We start from the raw sequence: 22,370 nt of genomic DNA, 5'->3' as shown, positions 1-22,370 counted from the left end.
TTTTGACACACACGTTCTGTTAAAGCATCGTCCCCATACACATTACAAACTTCTTATGAGCTTCCGCAGCTCGTTTGCCTTTTTTGAGATAAAAAAGTAAAATATGGCGAAAATGGACGTTCTTTTCTTCCATATTTGCAACCGTGCAATACGCACAATACTCTGGTATTAACCGGCGTATGTTTACAAATAGGTTAGGTGGAACGTCGCTTTTCAGCTGCGCAAGCGCGTTGTGCGATAGCGCTGTGGAAAAGAGATAGCAGAACGAGTAAACCTACTCCGATTGAAAAACCGAACGAATTTATTTGCCAACCCAATAGTTTGACCCAGTGCAATTCAGTTCAGTTCAGTGCAGTTTTAGTGCAGTTCTGGTGTAGCGAAAGCGAACAAACCATATGATGTCAAACGTGTGCAGAACGTTAAGACATTCTACGAAAATGTTAAGCAAATTCGTGACATCAAGAAACGCGTTTTCGTGGGATCAGCGATTATCATCGATGGCCAGCAAAGTCCGTCAGATAGAGGTACGTAAAGAAATACAACGTAACTACGAATGCAAAACTGCATCACTCGACATATTGTCTAGTAGGAACGAAAGGTCAATGTTAACGGCATGGATATAAATTATGCCAGAGTCGGCACGGGCGATCATCCGGTGTTATTATTGCCCGGCGCATTGGGTAAGTAATTGTTAATAATGCAATTGTTGTTAATATGTTACACATTGTTTGCGTAAGAAATTCCGTATTTCTGAAAATAATAGTATAATTGTTTTTCACATGCCGCCATCTACTGGGTAACTATTGAACACGATATGATAATTATGATCCACGTGTCTGATAAAAGGTTAAAATATCGTTATTACTATTAGAAATAAGCGATGTTGGAAAAAGAATCAGATTAATAAACAGTGAAAAATATTAAGTTTTTTATCATGATATGTGAAAATGAAATGGTCTTTAAGACTGATTCTATATTAACCGTGCAATCGCAAGATTGCAAGAAATTGACCAATCACAGCCAATTATCTCTCTTGTGATCGAAAATAATCGACTGTGATTAGTCGATTTCTTCGAATAAAAATAATCGACTGTGATTAGACGATTGTGCGATGAAGTAATTAATATAGAACCAGTTCAAAAATCGTTCTATATTAGTTGCAAGTCGGTCACAAGTAGATGTAACACTTGTCGCGACAGTTTTATATATATATAAAGCTAGCGGCACACGATGCTTGTTTCGTACTGAATAGAAGTACTGCGTTCTGATTGGTGCATTTTCAAAAAAGGATAACAATATACCAATCAAAACAGTATTTCCATCCAGCAAATAATCCAGCACGAAAACAAGCGTCGTATGTCGCTGGCTTCAGATCCATCTTAACCATATTTAGTCGAGACACAAACCCATCTAGCGAACGAGCTCTTTCTCAATACCGCTAGACGGCGTCAGTAAAGATATTTAACTAGTAAGTTGGACACGTGACTTCTTGAGGAAAGAATAAAACAACTGCTATTTATAACTGAGATTCTCGAGTGTTATAGATACTGCTTCGCTAAATTCAAGAGTATGTGGCGAAGGCAAATTACTGAAAGCGCCAATGTCGCAGCATTAACGAAACAGAAACATTCGTTTGTTCATGCGTCTGTGAATTAGTTTGACTCTTAAGTGTCTATTTAAGGGTTAACTAAATTCTTAATAATTAATATCTCGAAAATCAAAACAATAAATTGAACGAAACGCTCGAGTAGGAATGAAAAATTTCTTAATGCAGTTTTACTCCTTTTTCATATTAAAGCGCTTCGCGATTGATTAATGCCCATTTCTACTATCATTGTTTAAATCCAACTGACGATTAACTTAACTAAATTGACCAATCGCATTGACTTAACGAAATTGACCAATTAGATGAACTGATCAATGCGACTAATCAATTCCATTGAATTCATTGTCGATTAGATTTAAATCATGGTGATAGAAACAGGCATAACTTATAACCGTTTTCGGTAATATATTTGCCGATTATTATGCGTTTGAATATAATAATCTACATTGAAAAATATCATACCAAATTAAAGAAGAAAATTTGGGCTTTCAAATGATGTAAAGCTTACTTATATGCGATATTTTGTTTACGCGATGCAATTCAATAAACTTCATAAAATCTTTTTATATCTGACCAATCTCGATTTATATTGAAGTGACGTCTTAAAAAATAAATAAAATTTATATTCCACAATAATATATGTAAAACTATAGATTTCTAGCTTTAAAATACTTCTCGAGCCAGCTCGTTACCATTATTTTTATCCAAGTTATAGCTCGTTGAATTTTACCTACTGCTCATGCCCGAAAGAATTGATCTCTTAATTTTTGCGCGTTATGTCAGCAGTAGGCCTTTTTATCCTCCAACTTTGCGACCGAAGAGCAAGTCAAAAGGCGTTTTTATCCTTGTAATAACACATTAGTACAATAATCGAATTCTTATTTTTAAATAATGTGACTTAACGACAGATGAAGATAATTTATTCTTTAGCAACAGAATTGAATAGCGATTTGTATACATTTGTCTCTATTTATTAACGAGAAATAAAAATTTTTTTATCCGGTGTTAAATTATATTATTAAAAAGTAAGAATCTTAGCAATAAAGATTTCAAAGCAATTCAAGTGAAATATGTATTGCAAGAGCTATATTTCTAGCGAAGATTTCTGAGTAATGTCTGCTCATGCTTAATTATTCTTTAATTTTTTCGTTTAATATTGTTCATATTTTATCTTTGGATTATTAGTATTCATATGAATTCTTGGTAAAAACTTGACAAAAAAATTATAATCAATCATTCCTGTATTCTAAATGATCATCAGAAGAAATTACTTCAACCGTTATTTTGTTGCTGAAAATAGAACGATTGCATTATGACACAAATATCCCACATGGTGGAAGTCGATTATTTATTGAACTATATATTTTAGGAACGATCTGGACTGATTTTAAGCCGCAGATTGAAAATCTTGACGTGGATAAGTTGGTCATAGTGGCGTGGGATCCACCCGGCTATGGAAAATCGCGACCACCTGACAGAACGTTCTCGGACGATATGTTCCAGCGCGACGCCATTTGCGCCCACAACTTGATGAAGACTTTAGGCTACGAGAGATTTTCTCTGATCGGTTGGAGCGACGGTGGCATTACGTCGTTGCTGCTTGCTTCGATGTATCCCGAGAGCATCTACAAGATGGTTGTTATAGGTGCAAATGCGTACATACAGCCGGATGAAGTGAAATTATATGAAAGTACGAAATCCGATCTTGCTCACGATATTCGAAACCAAAGTACTGTTCAATCATATAATAATATCACCAAAAATAGATTTCGTATCTATAATATTCCTGGTAACATATATTGGTTACATATACATTTTATAGATGTATGTAATGTTTCATCACCGTTTATAAAATGAAAACGACACATGCTATTTGAGTCGTCAACAGTCTAGTCTAAAAATTACTCTGAAATTTATAAATATATTTAATATACAGAAAATAAGTGCTAGATTCAAGTAAATAATTACTCCAATATTCCTCAGCAAATTTTTATTTAGATCAAATAATATTTATTTGATCCAAGTAAAATATTTTCCAAGTAAATTATTCAAATAAAATATTTACTTGATTCAAGTAAAATTTATTTAATCCAAGTCAAAATTTACTAAGGAATATTGAAGTAATTATTTACTTGAATCTAGCAATTTTTTTTTGTGTGAAGCTACGATATTAAAACAGTTTAGGCTCGTAAGAACGATTAATATTATAAAAATTTATTTATACCGATAAAATAGCTAAGTTTCTTTTATAAAAAAAGTAAAAAGGAGATTTCGCTATTATTTATCTCGTAGATAACGCATTTAGCGTAATCTCTTCGGTCTTACGCAATCCTTCATAAAATATTGTTGTACAGATATCAGAGATATCAATTCGTGGTCGAAGAAGATGAGCACACCTATGATACAAGTGTACGGTAAGGATTACTTCAAAAAGATTTGGTCTGATTGGGTGGACACCATGCAGAGGTTATACAAGAAACAGAACGGTGACTTGTGCAAACAGGTTTTATCGAAGATAAAATGCCCAACGTTGATTGTTCAAGGGGCCAAAGATGTGTTGGTTCTGCCGGAACATCCGAAGTACCTGAAGCAAAACATTGCTAACTCAAAGTTCGTATTTCGTTCACGGACTTAATGCAGTCGCGATAATCCACAGGACATTTTACTAGTTTTTCTCGTATTGTGTTACAGAATGTACATCTTCGAAAAGGGCTCGCATAACCTTCACTTGAGATATCCCGACGAATTCAACAAATTGGTGTTGAATTTTCTCCTAGAAAAATCGAAGATTTAATACATTCAAACGGTGTGATAAATATCTCGAATATTATGGAAATTAGATACACGTAACAAGGTGATTTACATTATATTGATTTTTCTTTGTTTCTTTGTAGTAAAATTTATATTAATCATTTAGCCTCAGCTTTATTAAGTTTATTATTAATATATTTTTTAAGTATAACATGGTTTTTACAAATGGTTTTCACACACAAATATGTGTGTATATATATATATATATAGAACCGGATAAAATTCATTATATATATATATATATATAATGAATTTTATCCGGTTCTATCATCAATCGCGTTAAATGTGACGTTTTGTTCGGAACTATGAATTTTGAACTATCAATTCTGACTAAATATGGCCATCAAATATGGGATCAAACATTAAGAAACTAAGAAGTAATTTAAAGGAAAACAATTATTAAGTCACTGTTACTTATCTATTTGTGGCCTTATGAACTTTTGCGAGCACCTAATATTTCAAAATGAATAAATCATAATGTCTTAACTCTTCTCAGTTTATCAAATGAGATAACTATTACAGAGAAAAGCCTCTGAATATACTCCAAAAAATATTCAGGAATTCCAATCGTATGTGGTATGTGGTCTGTGTTCATGAATCATTTTTATAATATTCTACTGTGAATTCCTAAAGAATTAGAATTCAGCAAAGAAAAAAACTTCTGAAATATCTTAAGAATTCAACGCGTTATCTTTATAAATATATATCACAAAGTAAATTTGCACGAGTAATGTCACATCGACACGTTCTCTTCTTTTCCTCTTCCTTAAGGCTCATTATCCAAATTAGTATTTTCAAGTGGTCTTCAATTGCAGCGCTATCCCGTGCTCGAAATAGACCTATATCATCATATCTGGCCAGGAGTGAGAATGATATGAATTTAAGGGCTGTCATTACGGCCCAAATAGTCTCAGTGTCTGAATATCCATTCGTTGCCCGAATTTATGGATATTATCCGCGTATCTGGACGATACTGAAGGTAACTGCATGCTCAAGTCATATATGAAGTACTCACGATACATGGCTACCCAATTATTCGCGCAGTATTACACGAATGACCCAGTTATTGCGTAACCTCGCAGGCAAGGTTATTACTCTCTGCACAATTGTAGTTTGAGGAAGTTATAATTAGCTATATACACGCATACGTATACACTAAAAGCGTATACACGTATACGATATGCGTGGCATTTAATCTTGTACTATTTGCTCTTGAAGCATAAACCGGTCTACTATTTAAAATTATTATACACACGTAAACATACACACATCGACATCAAACTGCATATTAAAGAGACGCGATACTCCTTTCAACTTGACATATCGATGACATCAGCGACGAGGGAATGTATCGAAATTTTCTTGCAACGATTATACGCGCTTTTAACGCGAAGTAACATGCATTGGGACTCTCATTTTTCGCTACGTATGTGGCTAAATCTACCGTCATTCGGTCTCATTAATTCCACGTGACTATCTATAATACATGTAATCTATAATACATGTAATCTTATCTACATGCTTATTGCAACATGTAATCATTAAATATGCGTCCCAAATAAAATCCCCTCTCTATTCTGTAAAGTGATAATTCACAGGAAAGCTCAGATGTCAGTTGAAAAATCAGTAAATTCAGGTATGTCGGCTTACAGAACAACCTAAGCTGTTCTTGCGTGGTTCAGTGATAAAAGATAGAGATTAGTACAATATCTAAAATCTTTTGATTTTAAAAAACCAAAACTCATACTATAGAATAGCATTGTCAAATGAATTACTTACCGCTTTGTTACTTTAATCTTCACAAAAAGATAGCTCAACAAATTTAGTTTTAGTACAACGAAGAATCAAGCGACGCTAATAACACAATTGAACGTGCTTGAACGAAGAATCAAACGACGCTAATAACACAATTGAACGTGTTTGCAAACAGAACTGCTACTTCAGCTTCAATTACACAGTAGACGAATGTCATGTTCTATCTGACAGAGTTTAGTACTTTATAGCTGAATACAAACATAGGTATGTTAGTTTACCATATCTATGTTAGTTTTAGTACTTCTTCTTTAATATAATAAATATCGATTCATTAAAGACCCTGCGACCACGTAATATCCTTTTCATTCCAACAAATGCGATAATGCGTAATGCTAGCATGAGCAATCGAGATGCTGTACGTCTAGAGGATGGTTAACGAGTCAATACCCTCCGATACAATAACATGTTCGTTCTTAGGAGGAAAAAAAAACTCGCAGCAGACGCGGAATCAGATATTATTGCAGTCAGCTCACAGGTCTCTTGTCGAGACCGACGTGCCGGGCTCGAGATATGTACTGAGAAATCCTTCGTACATAGATAGAAAGCGGTCTTGTGCCACTTATTATACAAGCGCCTTTATATCCGAAGAGGGCCAGGCGCTTTTTCGCCGCTCGACCTGCCCGACAAGCCGTATATTGAACACGGATTGACCGGTAATGATCGAAATGCGGCCACCTGCGACCTCGAATGACCCCCCGCAGGTGATCCTCCGCTTGTGAGTCTTGAAAGCGAGATAACACGCAATCTTTTTCCAAAGATATTGAGGGCGCGGACCATGAGCTTTTAATGCTCCCCGATCGAGAGATAATCCGAGACTTAGTTTCTCCAGGCTTTTCCTGCTCATTACGAAAGTGGAGAAATTAAGCACACCCGAAGCGTATCGTTTACTATCATAATAGAAATTGAATAACCCTAAAATACTATAATATTAACGTGTGTGTCCGAGACAGAGATGATTTTTGACGAATCTCCTTCTTTCCTGTTTGTTTTACACTCCAAGATATTATTTCGTTTTATATTTTGAAAATGTACAGGATGTCCGGTAATTCATGGTACACCGCTTGTGAGCAAGTAGAATGTGTTAAACTGAGCAGAAAAGTCTTCTACTATTTTGCAAACAATCACGCAAAATTTCGAGTTATTGATAATTGAAAATGGCCTTTTCTGCTCAATTTAATCCATTCTATCTACACACAAGCGGTGTTGCGTGAATTACCGAACACTGTATGTGTTACATCAAACAATCTTTAAGTTTCTCCTTTTTTAGCTACTACGCGTCTCCAAGACATAGAGTTAGGAGCATAAGTCCAAGTGTAAAGATTAGTATTCTAGAGTTAAAAAGCCCAAATGAGAGACCAAAATGACTGGCTCACTGAGATTAGACAATAAAGTTTCGCTTTAATATCTGAAATAAAATGAAACAAGTTCGCAGTGTGACGTAAGACCGATCTCAAGCGCGAAGAGAGACATATCCGAAATGGACTCTGCGAATCGCAAATTCAGCTTGTTCTCGGGTTGAACTCTTCGACAAAACTTTGTTAGGAGAAACTTTTCTACGCGATCGAATGTTTATATGTATCTCGACACATATAAGCCCTCGAGAGCTTTGTGAATAAAAGGAGTCGGTTAGACGCAGGATATGCAACTATATCGTCACGAGTGCGGCCGCTTCCACTTATGTAGCCGAGAGCCGAGCGACTTCGCATTTCTTATATATATATATATATATATATATATATATATATATATATATATATATATATCGGCATTCACATTTCCCGCTGAGATATTACGAAGTCATGTTCCCTAAGGCATAGGTAGCGTGCGTTTCAATTCTTCAGGCACTGTGCCCATGTGAACGTCATTCGCGTGCAAGTTCACACGGAGATCCTGCGTGAATATCTTCGAGCATTCCCGTATCCATAGAATTTCACCGTGAGTCCAACTGTCTGATTTTGCTTCTTGTGAAATATACTATGATAAAATCGCTCGTTAACAATCGATCACGATTCCGTGAAGGCTGGTTGGAAGCGGAACGCGAGGCGGAGTTCCGATAATTTTTCACGTTGCTAATGTGACCAAGTCGATCGAGGTGAACGAAGTCTATGGGCCGTCATGTTTCTCTCATGAATATTTGTATAGGAAACAATTTGTTGCGAGATTCTACCCATTATTCTTTATAAATTGAACCACTATCGCGTCAAGCATCTATTATAGTACATTAAGGTTCATATTAAAGGTCGTTACATGAAACTTACCTCACGTGAGATATTCAGATATGAATTTAGAGTTGGATATGAGTTTTTCAGTTGAATATTTGTTTGCTCGATTCTGTAATCTGATTAATTTATTCCTTTAGCCAACCAGTCCCGGCCTCCTTTATTAATTGCTATTCGCTAGAAATATATGTTATTTGTGGTGTAATGTTGTCAATTTTGACCACTCGGATACCCGATTCTTTCAGTAACTGAGTATACAAGAATTTCTAACTTTAATATTATCCGTTATCGTTAGAAAAATCAATAATTTGTTCGAAAATAATCGGACACAGGAAGTGATTGAAAAATTCGGGTACTCGAGTAGTCGAAATTGACAACATTAATTAAGAGGAAGCACATGTTAAAAGCGTATATCTTTAATTTACATATTTATCTTTCCCCCGACTAAATAATCACTCGAGTGAATAAGTTTGTCTTTATCTAAAGGACCGCAATCTTTCTCGCTCTCCCTACCGCGCGACATGCAGTATTCTTGAAAACTTGGAGAAACGGCAAAGTTACGTCATCGATGCGATAAAAGAATTCACGGGGGGAGGCACTATGTAGGTTGCAGTCACGCTCACCGATGCAGCGGAGGAGCGTATAGGTGTGCGGGCGATCGAAGAAGCAACAAAAAAGACACGGAATGTAGAATGCGGCGGGTGTAGCCAAATATGGGCAAGTGGTTTCTCGCTTCGATCAAGCGACTCTCCATCTCTCTTCCACCCTCGTGAGCTCCTGCACTTCCTCCTTTTTCGTCTTTCGCGAAACGATACGAGGGAGGACACCCGAGAAACGCCGAAACCCACGAGTGCGCCTTGCGAGGAGAGAAAGACCAGGTCCTTAATCTCGAGGACTATAACGATAAAACATACTGAACCATCTCTTTCCTTCGAGTACCGTACGGAAATCGACGAAAGTTACTGCGCCCTGGGTACTTAACGATAAATTAATCAGTTTTATTGTCCCGCGTACTTCGGTTCACTTTGATTGCCCGAACACGCACGTGGGCGTAATTGCACGTGCGGTATTATTTCAAATTCTGTAGCACTGCCTCTCGAGAGTGGCAGGTATAAATTTTAATGTCGCACACGTGCACACGTTATTACTAAAATATAATGTTAATTAGTAAATAAATATTTATAATCTATTTTAATAATGATAATATACTATGTAATTAGCATGTAGATACAATTCGCAATAATAATAAATTATAAAGATATTATATGACTTATATACAATAATTATATGTTACAACACGTTCGCGGATTTGTACTCGTCATTCAGATATGCCTACAAGGCATTATAAATCAACAAAAATGTTGCGCACGAAAATTTGTTTAGTTTTTTCGCGCATATCGGAGATATGTGATTGAGTTCGAATCCCATTTTTGCATTTAACTTTCGACAGTCGGCTCCTTTGACGGATCGTTCTGGATTTGGATCGCTTCGTGCTCGTTGCATTTTGCCAATGTGGCAGTACACAAAAGCGACTAACGAGATCTCCTTGTACGGCCCACGCGGCGTTTCGTTTTAGGCGAGTGCTCACAGCGAACTTCTGGCTCTCGATCCTTTCTTCATTAAGTGAGGTGGGGGGTCTTTATTGCCTTTAAATGGCATCGATGGTACCGACGTGACGCATTGTGTAACGTTTAGCAATCGAATGAGAAACAGACGTCGCAGAGCGCGTAGCTATCACCGATATATTAGTATCGCTCGCGTGATAAATTGTAATAAAAAGTAATGTAGGCGGAGAAAAATTATGTTGACATGAATGAGACCTCGACGCAGTATATCACAGTTGCGCGATAAAATATCGTAGCTTGAAAATATTTCAGTATTTATGCGAAAAGAATTTTTAATTTTCGCGAAGGGGATTTCGATACAAGCTATACAAGGTGTTATATGACGCATCGTACAAAGAGTATGTTTCTGATGTAAACTGAAGTAGAAAATATTCTGTAAACATAGGTTCAATTCGGAACGATTACCCATCTACAAGTATTTAAAGATTATAAATGATAGCATAGTTTTTTAAACTCTTTTTATTAAAATTAAGAAATAAAACAGAAAACATAAAGATTACATAAATTGTTCAAATTGACGTCAGCATTAATACACAATATGGTGCGATCTAAAATGGATTGAGAAGCCGCACGAAGAAGATTATAATTCTCCTTTGATACTGCTCCTTATTTATTCTCACACATCATTAATTGTGCTGTAATAATTCAGTCTAAGTATTAATTTTCCTTTCGTTTTATTAAACTTTTAATCTTTATGTTTTTCCTTTTCATTTTGAATAAAAAATATTTAAGAAATTTGACCGTCATTTATAAAATTCAGACACTTGTAGACGGATAACCATTTCGAAATGAACCCATGTTTATAAGACATTTTCTATACTTCAATTTACATCAGAAACATATTCTTTAAATTTGTATAATATGTCATGTAACACCCTGTAGATCGTCTAAGGTGAGTTCCAAAAATAGATCGCGGTCCTACGTAAAAATTTGTCTTCGCGAAATCCCCACACCGAAGTCGCCTCTTTCCTTTTAAAAATCGAGAACGTGCGAATGTCTCCTTCCATCTCGAAGCGCCCACGGATGTGATCCCGCCTCCGAATCGGATGTCGAGCGACTTATCGGCTTCGTTCTCCTTCGCAGCGACGCGTGCACGCCGGCGACCTCCGTCGTGGAAAACGACGCCATTTACGGCAAACACGCGGACGTTGTCGCCCGTTTTCGAGCCCACGTATCATTCGATCGCACGAGAAAGTGGCTGTGTGTCAAAATCTTGGCCTGGATATAAGCGAGACGCCCAGCGTCGCCAGAAGCTCCGCTATGTCGGCTGGGTCGCACGATTTCGCCGCGAATTATCATTATTTGCGCTTTTTGCGACGGTCAAGCGCGACGTGTACAAGCAACAAGAAGCTAAATCAAGAATAAAAGGATTAATCACGATACATATATATGCGTCCAACGTTACCTAAGAAAGTATCCTACTGATATTTAATGTTTTGGCACGTAATGACACATCTCGACTAGACCTCGATTACGTCATTAATGAGACAAATGGACGGGGTATACGCCTGCGGAAGCATTTAGGCGTATCAGTTGTCGTTCACCTTCTTAAGATCAATAAAGTACCAGGCGGGGCAAGGTCTGGTCTGTTCGTCAGTCTGGGTCGCTCCTCTCTTCGGTCGCCGAGGCAGAGAAAGGGAGAGAGAAAAAAGAGAAAGATAATATCTTGTCTATATATATAGAGTTCTCTTAAGGTAGTTGGTCTGTGACAATACTATTAGAAAGATAATACATTAAAATAACACGAAAAAGCTCGTCAAATCTGTACTAAATTATTATAAACTGATTATAAATGATTAATGATATATACAGCTTTAGCATAGTAAGAAAATACCAACCGAACTTACATAATGTCCAAAGATTTATAAAGAAATAGTCGTTTTTCACGCTTTGACGTATAATGCTTTCAGCCGGGATTGCCTGTGTTAAACATGTATTTGTGAATATATCATATATATCTCTCGATAGAGACACACAAATGTATGCTATTAGAGAAATCGATCGTGACGTCGGATTTCTCCATATTTTTCTATATTTCTCGCATTTTTATATATTAATTAAAATATTGTACGTGTACAATATTATCAAATCTTGACAGATCAGCTGACATATAGTTTAATCATTATCAGAAATAGTATACTTTACATATCGATTTTTGGGAAACTAACTTTGGTTTCAATTATCGCAGCTATAGTCAATTTTTTTCTAATTTTACATATTATGTAGATCGTGTTTCGATTAATATGCTATTAAAATTTGAAGAGATTCCTAGAAAATAAATTTACGGACCAACTATCTTAAAATAATACGATGACATGACAAATTTCAGCTTTTATTTCATGTACCCATCAATTTTGGTCATTTTAGCAATCCAACAACGGTAACGTTTAAATATTACTATAGGTAGCTGCCTATAGTACGACATACGATAATGTAACTAGCGCGAAATTAATTCATATTCGTAGAATTTCACGAACTCTTGCCCCTTCTATTTCTCTATTTAACATTTTATTTCCGGCTCTCAGTTATTTTTGAAATAGATAACCAAGAAGAGGCGGCAAGGCGAACGTTCCGTTTGTCGGAAATAATCGCTATTAACCGCAATCGACTGGCTGGTGAGTACCGTCCGTGGAGAAATAGAAACCGCGCGCGCGACAGTCGCCCTGCTACAATGTGCACGAGTATGTATATGTATATATATATATAGACAATATCGATCGTTGACGGTGACTCAACGTTCGTGCTTCTGACTCAGGATAGCTTCGTGCAAACAACCCCCTGTCGCAATTGTTCGCCGAGGTGCGCACAGTGTAAGCAAGGTACGTGCGGTTCTCCTTTATGGAAATTCCGCACGGCCATGATGGGAAGAGAAAGAGTGGGAAGCCACCCCCGGCGCAACGGAGCCAAGCGAGAACCGAATACATCCCTTCCATCAAGGTCGATAACCGTGACTCACGCTCACCTCGCGCTGACATGCGTGGAAAGAATACCGCGAGTCCGCCTGTTACCAGGTGCGAATTCGGGATCCACGACACGTGTGTCCCGCCTGAAGCACGATCGACTAATAGCGTAGGTTTGGTGCTACATAGAGGCTGAAGGTTACTTGTAGGAGTACTAAGCCTGTAGCTGGAAGCGCTTAATAAGCTACGCCACGAGGTCGCGGGCGATGTGATACGATTTTCTAGCGTTTTCGATTCACTGAGTCCCGATCGGATAGGAGTTAAATAACCCTTTCGCTGTGTACGATGTATCTCTGTTGAAAAAATCAGGTAGAAATCCATATAGGAAATCCATATGAAATTCTATGGTTGTTCCTGGGGATTTGCGCCAAAACCCCAGGCCCTAAATAGGAATCCATATGGGTTCTTATTTGAATTTTCAAAAACCATATGGATTCCTATATGGATTTTCATACACCATGTGAATTCCTATATCAATTTTTGTTATCCTATGTGGATTCGCGTAAGTTCCTATGGATTTTCGTGGAAATATTCAACAGGGATATACCAGGTGTATGCATAAGTTTTTTCCGGTTTAACTAAGAGATGGCGCCAGCGAAAAGTACGCAGCGTATTAATTTGACACATACGTCATTTTGTTCGTCTGACATTTAAAACTATAAACACACACAAGTTGAGTCCGCCAAAAACTAGCGTCTTTGTTTTATCGTTCAGTGATCATGTCGCCACGAAAGGAAATCATTTTTGTATCGAATTGTGACGGGTGACGAAAAATGGATTTATTTTGAAAACCCGAAGCGGAAAAAATCGTGGCTTTCACCTGGCGAAGCCGGTCCATCAACACCAATGCCAAATCGCTTCGGCAAGAAGACCATGCTCTGTGTCTGGTGGGACCAGAGCGGTATTGTGTATTATGAACTCTTGAAGCCCGGCGAAACCGTTAATACACAACTATCGCCAACAAATGATTAATTTAAACCACGCATTAATCGAAAGACGACCGGAATTGGCCAGAAGACATGGCAAAGTGATTTTGTTACACGACAATGCGCCGTCTCACACAGCAAAACCAGTGAAAGACACTTTGAAATCGCTTGGATGGGACATCCTTCCGCACCCCCCGTACTCTCCAGACCTGGCGCCATCAGACTATCACCTCTTCGCATCTATGGGGCACGCGCTCGCAGAGCAGCACTTCAGCAATTTCGAGGAAGTTGGAAAATGGCTCGACGAATGGTTTGCCGCAAAAGACAAACAGTTTTTCTGGCATGGTATTCATAAATTACCTGAAAGATAGGCGAAATGTGTAGAAGTCGATGGCCAATATTTTGAATAAAAAAAAACTAATTTCCCTTGAAAATTACGTGTTTTTTTTTAACCAAAAAACCGGAAAAAACTTATGCATACACCTGGTATATGTCGTCAAACATAACTTCTCAATCGCATATGCCACATATATACGTTGTAAAAAATCGCATTTAGACACGCTGTATACACTAAAAAAAAAAAAATATAGGTATTTACGAATTTATTTGTCGGGGATATAAAGTTTATTTCTCAGAAATAAGGTTTATTTCTGTGAGATAAACTATATCCCACAAATAAATTTTTAAGTATTTTTAAATACTTTTTAGTATTTAAAAAAGTGATTTTCAAGTACTTTTTCTCAATGTATGTATATAGAAAATAATGCTAAATTTAAATAAGTAATTACTCCAATATTCTTTAGCAAATCAAGATATTATTTCGTTATTTGACTGTCGTATAGAATCATTCGATATATTTTAATATGATAAACGGCACGAATTTAATAAACTACTTTTGTCTAATGTGCTCTTCTTGCAAATGTAATGAGTAAAAAGTTGAAACCATGATGACGTCAAGAGGCTGCTATAAATGGTATGTATTTATGCAAATAACCGTCAACCTGTATACGTAGCACGTAACCATGTCGAATTCAAAAGACGCCAATAGAAAAATTGCATATTATGTAACGATGATTATAATTTCACAATCTCAACTTGATTTTTTACATTATAAAATACAGACTATGTTACATAAATAACACGTACTCAGCAGATTTAATAAAACTGTAATATATATTATATGTGCTAAAAAAAATGCACAAATACATACCGATACATTTTTCTATAAAAATGTTACATGATTTTTCAAAAACCCTTAAAATAAAATCTTTTTAAAGAAAAAATCTATTTTCAATTTAAAATCAATTAATTCTAAATAAGGCCGTTGATATGTTAAAATCGTTGATAACTGTGTGTGTGTGTGTGTGTGATACGATTCGTGTGTGTGATACGATTCGTTTCGACAAACCTACCAATTAGCTTAATTTCGATTCAGAAGACAGATCGTGGCATTTAAAGCTACATGCGCGCTGATGTCACGTTCCGCCGCCACGATACTGAGCACTTCCTACAACGTAACGCGACGTGGCTTTTAATCAGTGCATCTCGCGAGCGAGATCAGAGGATCGTTCCGAGCGTTTTTCTAGACGCCGATAACAGGGATTAAGTAACGACGTTCGTTCGATACAAATCGACCGCTAATTATCGCGAGACAAGGCGCCGCGGCGAAATGACGCCAGCACTGCTTTTTCTCCTGTCGGCGCACGGGAACGCGTGCTCGCTCGACGTCGTTTTAAAGTAGACATGATGTCATCCATTATGCCCGCGTTTATGCCCGCGGACCCGCTGCTTAATAGCAAAGCCAACGAAGGACAATGGACATGGGGCATTAAGCCGAGCGTATCCTCGTGAATTGTTCTTACGTCGGACATTATGCAATCTCCAGCGGCAAGATTGACGAAAGGCCTTTGGACGCGTCAGGCCACCGACGCACTGATTAATTCCCGCCTCGGCTGCGCTCAACGCCGCCAAAACAAACGAAGGAGCGCGCGAAAAACGCCGCCGGAGGCTCGCGAGACTTACGTCCTCAAAACTTGCGCTCACGTGGCACCGAAAGTGCAATTCGAGTACGCATCATATAATATGCTTATAGATCAGGTTACTCTGAACAAGAAAGTCTTCTTGCAAATAACAGGTAAACTCTGAGTTATTAATTAAAGAAGCCTCTATACATGATTATATTCAATTAATGATAACTCGAGATTTCGCATGTTGTTTGCAAAATGGTAAATGACATTTTGTTTATCTAAATTCGTTCTAACGAAATTTGTGGATGTTATTTTGAAACACACTCTATGTGTTCATGCTATATTGTAAAATATTATTGTGTAATACTGTAACGGTAACCATAACATAAAAAAAGAAAAAAATTTCGAATTTCCTCGACATGATCGAACCTCGGTTTCTCGAAATAATTAGCTGAGTATACTTTACCACTACACTCGAGGAGAACTGTTAGAGTGTTAAATGTTTATAATACACATGAAGCTTGAGTCAGCTATGTCACGGCGGAAGTTACATATACATGCCATACGTATGTAAATTGAATGTGTACCGGAAATTTTCAATTACTTTATAAATAACTTTATTCGGAATAATTGTACTTGTGAATAGCTATACAAATTTAATCTTGTATTTCCTACAAAAGTTATGGTATCAAAAGATTTATGTCAAATGCGAATGATAAATCATTAACGTTTCAGTTTTCAATTTTATAAATATAAATTGTTTCAGTTACATAAAAAATTCCAAGTAAAAAAATGTTGAGAAAAATATAGTATAAAAGTAAAACAATCAGTAACAGAACAACTTTACTACGCGTAAACGTTCAAATCTTGGGTGAAAGTAACTCTTAGCTTTTCCAATTGACTTCCGACATGGGCAAAAATCTACCCGATTTGCTGAAATCCGCGATAGCCTCGCGACAGACCTCGGAGAGGAGAGAACGCGAATTTCGCTTTCATATTCGGCGATTCGATCGTCCACATCGCAGCGCGATCGTGGAAATGCAGCACTTCCGCGGAAACGAAGAGGATGATCGACTACGTACGTGCGTGTCGGATGCGTGTCGTTCATGTCGTGCCAGAGGCGGACGCAGCGCACCGATCGCGCCGGCCATGATAATTACGGGTAACCACGGTGCTTATGATCGATGCCGGCGGCCCCGTTACGCGCGCGCGCGTTTTATCACGCGAAACCGCGTCGCCGTTGCCGCATACGCGTGCGTACCCGCGTGCGCGCCCCTTTTTTCATTCTCTCCTCTGCAGGACGACGACGACGGCGCACGAGGTGATCCATACAAGGCAACGACGGCAAGACCGGCGGGCTACACCTCGTCGCTGTCGTCGTCGTCGATCGCACCTTCTCTCGTTCGCGAGCACGTGTACGCGTGCGAGCGCGACCGCGAGAAGGACACGTAACGTTGACGTCTTTCGCGTTGAATGCGAGAGCACTTGACCCGACCGCCCGTCGTAATATAACTTGTATTGCTCCGCTGTGTGATACGTTGACAGCACGAACGGAACATTGTCGTCTGTATGTGACGCGCGCCGCCGCACGTTCAGTATGTAACAAGACCCGTCGATATCGAGCTGCACGGGAACGCTCAATATAGGCAGGAGGGGGATTTCATAGGCAATTTGACATTTGTGTCCATCGCTGTGACCTCAGATTTCTACGCTGTGTAGGCGCTTTCGCAGCGCGTAGAAAAAAAGGGAATCAGCTTTAGATCGAATAGAACGTTGGAAAAAGATTATAGACAACGATGGAGAATATATCATTGATTGAATAAAGAACTTTGTTTGCCTAATCACTGTCTGACTTTTACTCACAAACTCCGCATGCACTTTTGCACTCACCCAATAATATTTACTTGACCCGAGTAGAATAATCACTCCAATATTCCTTAGCAAACATTTGCTTGAGCGTAGCATTCTTTTCATTCAATATATAAACTTAAGAAGCATGTTTCGGATATAAATTGGAATAATAGAAAATATCTTATAAACATGGGCCTAATTCGAAACGGTTATCCATCTAAACATGTTTAAAGTTTATAAATAGTAAAGAGCGCAATTTTTTTAGAAACTTTGTACTAAAAATATAAAATAAAGAAAATGAAAATATAGGCATATATAAAGAAAGACTACATAACTTGTTTAAATTGACGTCCTTGGGCATTAATATACAGATGTTATTTAAGATAGGTTGAGCAGCCGCACGAACATCATGATTGTTCCTTATTTGTTCACACGCAACATTAATACACTGTATTAATTCAACTAGAGTATTAACTCTCCTTTCATATACTAAACTTTTCATCTTTTGTTTTCTTTTTTATTTCCCAAGTTTAACAAAAAAGCGTTTCAAAAAATTGGGCTGTCATTTATAAACTTTAAACACTTGTAGATGGATAACCGTTTCGAGTTTGATCCATGTTTCTAGGATATTTTCTCAATTTAATCACTTCAATTTACATCAGAAACATGCTTCTTATGTTTATACAGTATGCCATGTAACATCCTGTATAATGTAATAACATCATAGAAAACAAGACTCGTGACGAACACATCGATAAGCGAATACATCGAGAAGCGAGAAGAAATCACGTTCTGTAATCACTCCGTGTGTATGTGATAATTCTCAATGAGCAGAATGATAATGCGATTAATTACACTACATGCATGAATGCCTGAGATGAATAGCATGATAGTAGTTATATAAACGGCCACACTCCGCTCGTTCATTAATTAATCTCGCCGGGTTGTGGGCTACTGGGCGTGTACGTGTTCGTGAGTCACTCTTATCGACTTTTCCCTACGACAGGTTGGGGTAGCCAGGATGAGTCTAAGACGAACACCGGCCTAAGGATAGAGTGGACTACGCTAAAGTTAACCACCTGCCGCAACATGCTACCTCACAGACATTTTAGTAATTTCCTTTAATCAACATTGAAGCGTAATTTGTCTCGTCTCCCAAATGGCGCATTTCCGTTTGAATTAAAGGATACCATATCTTATAAACCTTTACGTTTCATGAATTTTTACGGATTTAATATATTTGTTGAAAATGTTATAAACAAAACGATTTACCACGGCTCGGGAACGCGAGGAACGATGATTTAGAAAATCCAAAATTTTTTTGTATTTAATTCCAATTTAATTAATTTAATTTAATTTAATTAATTTAATTTTTAATGTATATTTAATTTAAATTGTTTTATGTGTATGTATCTTTGTTGAAATTAGTATTGGCTAACAAGCAGTACTGACTAATTAGATAAAGTATTGGTTTCGACCACTGATTGATATCGATCACTGATAAACAAATTTATTTATTATCACACGTTTATTATGAGAAGTATGTTTCGCTTGAGGTTTCCCACAGAGTTATGTATGTCTCAATTCTAGCCACAACTACTTTGTGCACTTCCTACTTGCAACGTGCATGTCTCTAACAGAATGATTAGGAGAGACACGCATGCAGTTGACTCATCGTTTTTAATGAACCATTATACCCTACCTGAGTGCATGTAAACGTTATGCATAACAGTTGAATGGCACATCGGAAATTTTTACCTTCTCAAAATTGTCACACACAAATATATACTGTATCAAATATAAAATATTATGGCACTAAATATTCTTGCAATTAGTCACAAATAATTGATGAAAATTCGAGGACGATTAAAGTTATATGTCGAATAAGAAACGTAACATTATCGAAAGGTCCCTCGAACTCCAGTTTAAATCGAAAGATAATTCACGTTTAATCGTTTTCTTTCTATACGACATATATGTTACTCTTTATCGCTAGTGGTATAGATTGCGAAATTCCGAATTATTCATGGGCCATAGGCCTCTGTATTATTCACAAACGAACGTACTTGCGGTATTTATGTAATCGCGCGTACACGTATAAACGTCATGTACTCGTCATACACAATAAGTCCTCTTAACAGGATTTGTACTTAACGCGTTTTTGAGGAGGCGTTATATACGGCGCACCAACGCATCTTATGTGAAAACGAGACAGAGTTGCTGTTAAGGTAATGTAATGTCATACGACGTAGCCGTGGACGAATACAGTACTGTTGCGCAAAGAATTCACGTCCCAACGTTCGCGACAATCTTTGGCTTTCCAATCCAAAACCGTTCGCAATTGCAACAACAATAACCCTCTGATCTAATATTATTATGCACTACTTTCTAAATACAATATTATCTGTGTGATAATTATCCGTGATTAATTACAAGAATCTTATTTTCTTTTTTATATTCGAGATACAATATATATTTCCGTATGACAATTCTGACAAGGTAAAAATTCTCCATTAATGACGTCAGCAACGTTATTAACACATCATTATGTTTACAGGAGTATTTTCTATAAATTTGATATAAATTTGAAATATCAAAACAATAACATTTCGAAAGAACCAACTGATATAGTACAAAAGTTAACAAAACAATATTGTAACGTAGTAGCAATATTACTGCAAGCTTCTATGTTGTATGGGAAATGATCACTCAACCTCTGGATTCATCCAACTTTCAACTTTGACTTTTAATTCAATCATGCTCTTGTCTCGTATTTAAAGACGAATTAATCGTAATTAAAGACTCACTTCAGACGAACTATATAATTCGCGACAAAATCCGAGAATCCTATCCGGAATTCTATCTACATTCTATGCTCCCTTCCCCCTCCACATAATGCAGGGAACCAAAAATGTAATATGGAAACATATCTCTAATTCTTCGAGTGCTTCTTTAGCTCCAAACAGAATTCCGCCCTGAATTCCGTCGTGAAATATAAATCATCCGAAACGCGCTCTAAAGGGGACAAATATAGAGACGACTGAATTAACCCTTAATAAATGTCTCACTCGTCTTGAGGAAGGTCGGCGATATCGACGCCACCGCGCACCGCTGCCGCCGCGCGTCCGCTTGCAGAGAGCATTCGCATCTGCAATCGTGCAGCTTGCCGCCGCCGACCACGCCTGCGAATCGATATGCTGCAGGCGCACGTATTTCGCTCGAGATACACGCCCGGAAGTCTCGTAACGAAGCACTGCAGCTGTGTTAACAAGCGGAGCGGCCATTTCTCGCGCCGACTTTGCGAAGGAAGGTGAAAAACCACCCTGCGTTTTCTGCCCACGACGCTCGCTTCGTATATTGACCATTCGTGTCCGATCGAACGATTCGCCTCCTCGCTTTATAACAAAATGACCTCTCTGCGGCAAACCCAACCTCACCCGCATCTGCGAGACTACCCGTCAGGACCGAAGTAGCCCTTCTGATATTTAGGGCGTTAGCCGAGGGCGTCGGAATTTCTGAACCAACGAGCGGAACCAACCGTTATGTAATGACGATTCTGTAAATAAACATTTTGATGTCATAACTTTTGTAAGAAATTTATAAGATTAAATTTGTGTATAGCTAAGAATTAATATTTAATATAACATTAGAGTATTCGCGGATACAATTATCTTGAAAAAAATTTGTTTCAATAACTTTCTAATGCAATTTAACAGGGTTTTTTTTGTATTTTTTGTAATTACAATTATGCTAATGCAGCGACGTTACAAATCGTAACGTCACGATTCTGTGAAATTTTATAAGCAGAAAAGCATCGCAGATGCTTGATATCTTGCAGTGAAAAAAAGTTCTATTGTTCCAGTAATATTTACTTGATCCAAGTAAAAAGGTTCTTCAATACTTCTTGATAAATATTTATTTAAAATAAGAATATAAATGACTATATATAATATTTCCTTTGTATAAATAGACATCACTTGTATATATTAAAATATGTTAAAATTGCGACAAATATTAAATTTACAATATTGAGTGTATCAAAATTTCATTTTAGAAAATATTTATCGAACAAAAAATTGAAATTTAAAAACCATTAGATTTCTTCAATGGAAAAGTATTACATATAATTCTATATTTCTAATAAATATATATTCTTTTAAATTTGGAGCCATTTTATACTTATATTCAGTAATTTACTCATAAATTAAGATATTACTTCATTCAAGTATTTACTAGAAGCTATTAAAATATATTTAAATTGATAAAAATATTACTTGATTTAAGAAGCTGAAAAACAGATAATTACGTTTGTCATTCTAGCACATTTCTTTTGTGTGCAGTCACGCATGAAATTCGAGAGGACTTTCATCGTTGCAAAGATTTTGCAAGTATAACATGATCGATTTTAGAAATATTTCAATTGTGTGAATCTTACCAGAGAGAGTTAAAAAAATCGAACCTTCATATTACTTTTGCTACATTCACTACACGAACGTGTATCAAATCTTTTATCAAACATTTATTCTTATCGGTACTCACGTTAGAACGGCGTCCGGTTTCGAGATTATGCAGGTTGATCTAATGCTTTGT

At 37.2% G+C, this 22,370-nt stretch overlaps 1 protein-coding gene across 4 annotated transcripts; it reads left to right on the top strand.

Annotated features, from left to right (window-relative positions):
* The first annotated feature begins 246 nt into the window (after positions 1-246).
* On the top strand, positions 247-7,958 carry LOC106749497 (valacyclovir hydrolase). 4 transcript variants are annotated; one of them, XM_014629002.1, is made up of 9 exons: positions 247-524; positions 590-680; positions 2,976-3,296; positions 3,961-4,216; positions 4,298-4,460; positions 4,914-4,993; positions 5,233-5,396; positions 6,016-6,053; positions 6,244-7,957. In XM_014629002.1, exons 1-5 carry the CDS (start codon positions 396-398, stop codon positions 4,398-4,400), a joined length of 900 nt encoding a protein of 299 aa, XP_014484488.1. In that variant the 5' UTR covers positions 247-395; the 3' UTR covers positions 4,401-4,460; positions 4,914-4,993; positions 5,233-5,396; positions 6,016-6,053; positions 6,244-7,957. The 4 variants fall into 4 exon arrangements, with proteins under 4 accessions (XP_014484488.1, XP_014484487.1, XP_014484485.1 ...); XM_014629001.1 differs by having other exon boundaries at positions 6,016-7,958; XM_014628999.1 differs by lacking the exons at positions 6,016-6,053; positions 6,244-7,957 and having other exon boundaries at positions 5,233-5,995.
* Positions 7,959-22,370: the final 14,412 nt, after the last annotated feature.

Source organism: Dinoponera quadriceps, unplaced genomic scaffold (assembly GCF_001313825.1).
Source record: "Dinoponera quadriceps isolate SergipeBrazil2010 unplaced genomic scaffold, ASM131382v1 scaffold3897, whole genome shotgun sequence".
NCBI lineage: Eukaryota > Metazoa > Arthropoda > Insecta > Hymenoptera > Formicidae > Dinoponera > Dinoponera quadriceps.
Note: the sequence above shows the minus strand (reverse complement) of the source record. Positions and strands in the feature narration are given on the sequence as shown.